The sequence below is a fragment of the Brassica oleracea genome, chromosome C5 (assembly GCF_000695525.1).
Source record: "Brassica oleracea var. oleracea cultivar TO1000 chromosome C5, BOL, whole genome shotgun sequence".
NCBI lineage: Eukaryota > Viridiplantae > Streptophyta > Magnoliopsida > Brassicales > Brassicaceae > Brassica > Brassica oleracea.
Window position 1 is genome coordinate 29430710 of NC_027752.1, and position 9034 is coordinate 29439743.

General features: G+C 37.6%; 2 protein-coding genes across 2 annotated transcripts; both read left to right on the forward strand.

Moving 5' to 3' along the window:
* The first annotated feature begins 1746 nt into the window (after positions 1-1746).
* LOC106293332 lies at positions 1747-2203 on the forward strand. The gene has a single exon (XM_013728998.1). It carries the CDS (start codon positions 1835-1837, stop codon positions 2081-2083), a length of 249 nt encoding a protein of 82 aa, XP_013584452.1. The 5' UTR covers positions 1747-1834; the 3' UTR covers positions 2084-2203.
* Positions 2204-6292: 4089 nt separating this feature from the next.
* On the forward strand, positions 6293-7228 carry LOC106344937. Its single transcript, XM_013784228.1, has one exon. The coding sequence runs from the start codon at positions 6293-6295 to the stop codon at positions 7226-7228; it is 936 nt and encodes a 311-aa protein (XP_013639682.1).
* Positions 7229-9034: the final 1806 nt, after the last annotated feature.

The following is a 9034-nucleotide window of genomic DNA, read 5'->3' on the forward strand; positions in this document are numbered from 1 at the left end:
CACCCGCAATCACACTGCTCGTCGGCGGCTTACACAAACGTCTTTGTACACCCGCAATACACACAAACGGACTTATATATTTATATACATATATATAGCAGTTTTAACATCACTCAATTCATTCAACCGTTGAATCTTCTATTATCCTATTTCCGATTTAACAATCAATAACAATAATAAACAAACAAGACTCTCAAACAGATCATCTTTCAAAACTAGACTTTCCATAATAATAGTACTAAACTAGCACAGGATTAGACGGAATAGCCCTCACCTTAGCCAAGATTGGAGAACCGGAAAGCAAATCAAAAACGAGGCAAGATGACTTGACCACCAAGAAACCTAAGGTTACACATGGGTCTCGGCTACCCGTCTCAGTACACCAAAAGAACAGGTCCGAAACACCACATGGCATATTTGCAAAGGACAAGGCGATTAGGGTTTATACTTTGCAAGCTTTCTTGCACGCAAGAAACATAAAATGAATGCAATAAACCTTCTCGGCTTGGAACCGCAACGGTGGATCATGAGCTCCGACATCCCAACTTTGTCTCCGGTGGATCACAGCTCACGGTTGATGGTGGTGTTTAGACGGTGGCTCTGGTTTGTACAACTCCTTTCCCTATCGGCTCACGTTCTCCACCTACGAACCATATACAAAGCATCAACGCCATGGACGGGATGGCACGAAACAAGGCATGATGGCAAAGCTCTCCTCCGGTGATGCATAACAGCTCCGATGGTGGCTAGCAATGGTGATCCCTTTACACAGTATCTATACTATAATTTGCGAAGTGATTTTTCGAACTCGAGCTCCCATGTAGAAGTTAAAGTGGTTAATATCGTTTATACCTTTAATGAATAAAATTTATAAATTAACCACAAAATAAAAATTAATTTAAACTTTTATGATTAGATAGGTGACTAAATTTAATAATAATAAGAATTATCCAAAATCTAAAAAATATATTTTCAAATAAAAAATAATTTCTATATAGATTGTGTTGTATCCAAAATATTTTTTTTTAATAAAAACTAAAAACACACATAAATAAATATTAATCAAGTAAAATTCTTAATTTTGCATAATTAAAAAGAGATTATTAAATAATTTCTAAGATTTACTTATTAATAAGGATTTATAGTGTCCAAAGAGTTTTAAAAAAAATTATGCTACGTAAGAATTTTCAAATGAAAATATAAAAAAAAAATTATCATTTAATTAGTAATGTATGTATTAATAAATAATTATAAAAAATTTATGCCCGCATGTACGGGCGAACCACCTAAGTTTATTTATATTTATAAATTAAAAGTATAATAAAATAAATTTGAGAAATTTTTTTGGATAGTCATTTTTAAATTTTTGTCACAAAATAGTCTTCAATGAAGAAAATGACCAAAATAAGTTTTATTAAAGAGTAAAAATGAGTTTTTACCCTAGGATTAACTAATCTATACTTAGAGTTTAAAGTTAAGGTGTATGGTTTAGGGGATATAGTTTCAAATTTTAAAAACTAAAAAATAAATATTAAAATTTTCAAAAAAAAAGATTTATTTTGGTCATTTCCTTTTTAAGAGCTATTTTTGTGACAAAAATTAAAAAATAGTTATTCGAGAGAATTGCTTTAAAATTTTATCTCTTTAATAAATTTTTTTTTGGTTATTTTTCTTCTTGTGTATTTTTTGGTCCAAAAAACTTATTTTAGGCTCTTTTGGAATATTTCCCTTAAATAATATTACTGCCTAATTACATATTCTCGTTTGATTTACATATATTTCTCCATCGCGCATCTCTCCCCAAGCACGATCTTATTAATCGAATCGAGAAGCCATGGATAACAGCAGCAGCATCAACTCCAACGCCTCTAACGCGTCCAATCTGAGCACTGCTTCCTTCGAAAAGATCGATCAGGCAGCGAGCTGGGTGGGCACAACCGTCATATCCGCCTTCTTCGCCTCCCTCGAGCGTTTCTCCTGCGTTAATCTATCAACCTCCGACGATGATGACGAAGATGACGACGAATCCCACAGCCGTCCCCTTGCTCTCTCCCCCGCTCCTCACCCAGACGACATTGTTTAGCTACTCCGCTAATCCCTTTCACGGATTCCGTTTCTCCTAATCAGATCTGGATGCATGATTCTCAGAACTTTTGATTGATTGTATATGCCTTATTCCTTGCTTGTTCTTCTTTCTTGACTTTGATAATTTATTGTTGAGAACAAGAGGTAAACAACAGCAGTCAAACCAGCAGCACCAAGTTCTGAGGAGCTGGCAATCACTATATTATCCACGTACACCAGGACTGCATAGGCAAGTGCCAGTTGTGTAGAATAATTATTTGTTTTATGATTGCAATCAGATGGAAAGCCTCAAGGGTGCCGCCATATTCTAAGCGCTCAAACTATTTGATTGAAGAAATCCTCCTCTAGCTATTCGGGGTCAAGGACTCCTTCCCCATCTCTGATAAACCGTAGAACCTTGTTTGTGTATTAATCGACCTTTTAAGTGTTTTGAGTTTTCTTTTCAATTTGCTTTTGAGAACCTTGTATTTTCATGATCACTGGCACTCTCTACAAGGGTTGCAAATTCTGTTGTTTACCACATGTCTCGGTTCATGGTTGCAAGTTCTGATTTTTACCACAATCTGGTTTCATCTTTCTCGTGTTTGGGTTTTATGCGATCCTTTAGTTTTTAAGGAATGTAGTAGCTGAATGTCGAAGCAAAATTACTGATTCTCAGGACCACTTTACCTCTTATCCTTTATATTTTCCCTCTAGCTTTTTTTCTTCTTTTGTTACCTTATTTATAAGTTTTAGTGAATCTGCATTTTTGGGAGAATGATCACTCTGTCTTAGGGTTTTGTGAAGAAAAGAAGTCACACACCCACGAAGTGTCTTTGTGTTGATGTATTGAGGCAGTGTCCAAAATTTGGCATCGCTGTGTGATAAAAGTTTTATCTTTTGGAGCACTCTTAGGCCAGAATGCCAACCACTTAGATAAGGAAGCATCTCATTACAAAATCTATACCATAATCACAACTAACTAAGAAGTAATAACAAGCTCTAAACCATAATCCCAACATAATAAGCTGCATTCTTCAAATGGTAAAACCCAAATACCAAAATAAAACTTTTAGACATAGGTTCTAGCATATTAAAGGAGCGCATTCAAATTAGAAGTGAAGTGATTTATATTAAATTGACTGTGAAAAAACACCACAGAAGACTTCTAAAGTACTTGTAAAACAAGCCCATAATCTACAATCTTCAATGGAAATACAAGTACTTCTGACATATTACTAATATGATATTAGTCTCAAATTTCAAGATTTTTTTTTTATTTACGCCATTTTTCCTTTTCCCATTCTTAAAAGCATTATATGCCATTTAGGATGAAGTTAGAGCGATTTGCATAGAAATTCTAGTAAGATGGCAATATTTGCGTCCATGGAAAAACGGAAGGCCCAAGGGCAAGGCCCAGTTGTATTGGGTGCGAAAAGACAGTGTTACCCTTATCGCCTCTCCTTTCACGTAAGAAGCTGAAGCGATTTATAATCATTCCATGCATGTAATCATTTGAAAATTTATACATATATAACGCTGTTTATATCGGTATAGCCCGATTATGTAAGAGTAGCCAATAGTTTCGACCAATAATATTGCCTAAAAAACCGTAACCTTTTCGCAAAGCTTCACACGTCTTCACATAGGACATGCGTATCTGCATGTAATATAGTCGAAATGTATAGGTTTCCTTCTATATAAGGAGTGGTAATTGGGCAGTAGAAACACACACTAAACTATCACTTTCTTTAGCTCATCTTTAATGTCTCTCTAGAAAACACTCTCTCTCCCTTCCGTTTAAGAAGAATCTCGGTGAGTTACTGCAAACATTTATATTACTTCCGTACTGTTTGCATAGTAGAATGTTTTTCATTAAATGTTGTGTGCATGTCCGTCTAATCTTGCTCATAATTTGCCGACATTCTATCCGTGAACCTAGAATTTAATTTGTGAGAAGATTTGTCTTGCATGAGATTACACTAGTCATAAATATGTCTCATACTTTGCTTACGAAAAAGTCATTTTATATTTTTACAGATGTCGAAGCTCGAGAGGCTATGGCGGGGTATATGGAATAATGACAACGATGGCGCGTGGAATTTTCACCCGGATCCGACTGACTTTGGCTTTGGTGCGATGATAAGGCACGATGAGACGTACGAGTACTTGCTGGGGATAGTGAGGACGAGGTACGTCTTGGGCGAGAGAACCCCCATTGTTCTGTCTTACCAGTTCCCGTCTTGGATACTTGGTCCGCTAGGGAGGAGGTCTGTGCCTATAAGCGTGACGACAACGGCTGACATCCCTGTCATGATGAGTGTGCGGGAGTGGTTCACCGAAAGCGTTGCTAGGTTCCATTACAACCGTAGAGACAACTTCGTGGTTGGAAGAAAGAGGTTTGTTGTTGACAGCAGCCAGAACGCGTATACTAGGAGAGAGTATGAAAGTGAGTATAATCATACATTAATAAAAAATGATTTTGGTTAGCCGGTTAGCTCATACAGATATTGTACTGTTTTTCAGGGCTTGTTGAAGGGGAAAGGATGACATGCAGCAGAGCTATTCTGGAGGAGCTGTTTAATGAAGAGGAAATGATGGTGCTGCATCGGGTTGATCTAGAGATGTATATGTCGGACCGGGTGCAAGAACAAGCTGAGAGACGATAGGAAGCTGTTGCTCGTGAGATAATAATGATCGAAGATGAGGACGATACAATGGCTTAGGCGCACGTGTCAGCAGAGGAAACTCCGCTTGCGACACAAGGCGGTAAGATGTGTAGACATATTATCTTAGGTTTAGCCGGTAATTTTTATAAATAGCATCCATATGTTAAATTATCCGGCTACTACTGCATGTCAGGTGTCGGTCATGATCACACTCAACCAATTGTTGGAGAGGAGTGCACTTTGCTACTGACTCAGATAGCTGAGGCTCCACAGGCCCCTCCGGCTGTCCCCCTCGACCTCACCCACGTCGTCCGCAGACGTTCAATGGAAACTCCTATGGCCTTTTGGCAAGGGTTGTATGGAGACGACCTTGTGTTGCCTGATGGGGTGGCCCCGGATCGTGAAGGGGAGAATGAAGAAGTGGAAGATGACCCTTGTGTCCCACTTGGCCCTGTTAGTGGTGCATTGGCTGTCACATCTCTAGCTGATAATGATATTTCCTCTACGGGGTCGTGTGAGAATTTGGATATAGTACCTCCTGCGACTGAAATTGTTGCGGTTGGGGCACATGCAACCAGTCAGACCAACGTTGTCTCTGCCATCAACAACGCTGTCTCAGCCATTGACAACGCTGTCTCTGCCATTGACACGGGGAATGAATTGTTAGCTGCGTTTGAGCAGTTCTTGGGTACATGCATACGCTCTTTTATCATTCTTTTATGTTTATATAATGCATGGCTATTGAAATATAGCTAAAATATTTTTCCGATTTATTATGTAGCTTCAAGGGGTGGAGGTGTTCAGACAGTGGCTGAAATCGGTGAATCATCTAAGAGCGCGCTTGCGGGTAACACTGTCCCTCAGACCACCGAACCCGTGGTTGCACCAGTCGCGCCTGGGCTCACTATAGGCTGTGTCAGCGCAGCAGAACCTATCCCAACAGTAGTGCCCGATCTGGACCAACATTCTTCTTCCGCTGGCAGCGGTGATGATGGTGGGTTTTAGGGATTATTACCTTTATCCAATAACGATATGTATGTTATATTAACCAGCGATTTGGGTTTAAGTTTCGGCTAAACCAATTTTCAGAATCGGGTTTATGGAAAACAGTTTTTTATCATGTGTGATATTAACCGGCTATGTATGTTTGTTATGTCTATGTGTTTTGGAAAAAACGGTTATGTAAGTTTTTGTTTTGTGTGCAGCTATGCAATGTTTGAATCTTCGAAGTAATATATTAATCGGTTATGTATGTTTGTTATGGCTATGTGTTTTGGAAAAACGGTTATGTAAGTTTTAATTTTCGTGTGCATTTAGAGCCTAAATATAATATATAAACCGGCCAAGTATGCTTCTGTTACAGTTATAGTTGTCTTAAACCCATTGAATCATTGGAGTATTATCTGGTATTACCTTACTAGAATTGTCATGCAAATCGCGCCTTTGTTTAGCACTTGCAAAAATATTATGAAATCTATCAAAAAAGGGTTGTTGTGACGGATAACAGCATAGTAGCCTGGATAACATAGTTGTATTGAAATTGAATTATGGGTATATAGATGTTGCGACCCGGATTTGCTGACATTGGTTTCCTGTTTTTGACGTCTGAAGGTTGTGTGGGGTCCAGTGATAAAGACCTTTACGTGGGCAAGACATTTAAGAACCGAGACGAGTTCAAGCAACGTATGGCCTTATATGCAATCAAGCACAAGTTTGTTAACCGTTGTGCAAGGTCGTCACCTTCTGTTATGGTGCTTGAGTGTTCTGGAGTGGCATGTATGTGGCGGGTCTATGCGGTCCTTGTCAAGGGTTCGAGCCTGTATGAAATTCGTAAGATACGTGGGGGGCACAGTTGCAGCGTTGATGAGCGTGCTGGATACCAGAGACAGGCGACATCGAGCGTCATAGGGGAGATGCTCCGGCAGCAGTTCACCGGAACGGGTGTTGGTCCGCGGCCAAGGGAGATCAGGCAGGTGATGAGGGGCGATAATGCTGTAAACATTTCCTACTGGAAAGTGTGGCGTTCGCGGGAGGCAGCGGTTGAGTTCGCAAAGGGATCATGCGGTGCTTCGTACCAAAGCCTTCCAAATTATCTGCAGCGGCTTATTGAAGCTAACCCAGGGACATTGGCCCATCTTGATACAGACTACGTGGAGAGCGTGGGTCGGCGTTTCAAGTATATGTTCATCGCTATGGGAGAAAGTGTGAAAGGCTTTGAATTTGTGCGTAAGGTTATGGTCATAGACGGTACGCATCTAAGAGGAAAGTATGCAGGCTGTCTCTTAACCGCTTCTGCTCAGGATGGGAACTATCAAATTTATCCCTTGGCCTTTGCTGTGGTTGATGGGGAAAACGACAAGTCATGGGAGTGGTTTTTCGAGAAATTTTCGTCATTCGTTCCTAATCAGAGCGGTGTTGTGTTTGTTTCCAACAGACACGCGTCGATCTATCAAGGACTGAGCAAGGTATTTCCGGACATATTTGTCGGCTATTAAAACTAATAGCCGCTTCTGTTTTAAGTAAAAGTATGGATATATATATATATATATATATATATATATATATATAATTGGCCGGTTATTCTACTCTTTAAGATGTTCTCGTTTCTTTGGTATGTGTATCCAAATGCTGGCCATTGTGCATGCATTATCCACCTAAAGAGGAACATTCGGACCATCTTCAAGCAGAGGCAGCTTGGATATCTTGTTTCGAAGGCAGCTAAGGCGTTTAGGATGGTCATGTTTTATGAAACATTCGCCGAAATTAGTTCTATCAATCAAGCATGTGCTGACTACCTGATTGATATAGTGCTTGAGCATTGGACAAGATCTCATTTCCCTGGCAGGCGCTACAACATCATGACGAGCAACCTTGTGGAGTCTTGGAATTCTGTGCTTAGTCATTTTTAAGTTTGTGTCACATAAATAGTCCTCAAGAAAGAAAATGACTAATATAGCCCTTTTTAATTTTGAAATTTTTAATTTTTTTTTTTTTTACTTTTTAACATTTGAAACCCTATCCCCAAAACCCCACCCCTTAACTCTAAACCTTAAGTGTAGATTAGTTAACCCTTAAATAAAACTTAGGGTATGAATGGTGACCAGGGAACGACGAGGAATAATGTATTCCCTGACGTTCCTAAAAAAAATTACCATTCACAAGGAATAATAATTTCCTCTCATTCCCTTTCATTCCCTTTTTTGTAGAGAATTAAAGAACAAAATTATTCCTTGTCAAATTTGATAAGGAATAACCATTCCTTTTCATTCCTGGTATTTTATTCCCGTACATTCCTTTTTTATTCGTTCCTCTTGTTTCCCGGATGGTCACCAGTCGGACCCTTATTTTGGTCATTTTCTTCATTAAGAACTATTTTTGTGACAAAAACTGAAAAATAGCTATCCTAGGAAATTTCGCTTAAAATAAAGCAAACCAAATGATAACTTCTTATAAATCTATAACCCAATTCACGGATAAAAACTATGGACTTCATATAATACATAAAACTAAAATAATCTCATACGAGTTTTGTTGAATAAATATATTTAGAGAATAATGTTTATAATAAATAATTTTAAAACAAAATGTCTAAAGACGCACATCAATAAATTAGATCAATTTTATACACAATTTATATAGAATACCAACAAGAGATTAGAGTATGAATGATAATTTTAAAACAATAGGAAGAATGGTCAATATTGTGTTTTTATTATCGATTTAAGTTTTCTTTTTTTACAAGTTCTTCATTCTAATATTTTGTGTGTTTAGACATTATTGTTGAAGTTGTGAATGTTGGACCTTCAGAAAATCTTCAGCTAAGTTATAATTAACTACACATAATGTATGATGTATTCATCGTTTACTTTAATTTTATAGTATTTTTATAACATGATGCTAATTTAATTCTTTAATGTTTAGTAATACGCGTTTAGTATGCACATTGTGGTATGAGTATGTAAAGTAAGTATCATAATTTTTAAAATCTAATGAAGTATCATGTGTTGTATATATGTGTTGCTCAATTTATTTGTGTGCAAGAATATATAAGTACTAGGGCCCGTCCGCGCTACGCGCGGAATATCGTATTTGAATTTTGATATTTTAATATATATAATTTTTAGTTATATGGTTTATTCAATTAATATTATAAAACATGTGATTATTTTATTGTTAATGTGCTATATATTTTTAATTCTGACCTCTGAGGTTTTCACTCTGTGTTGGCTTTTATTGTTAATGTGTTATATATTTTTAATTCTGAATCAGATAATAATATTTTTTAAAAAGTAGACGACTTA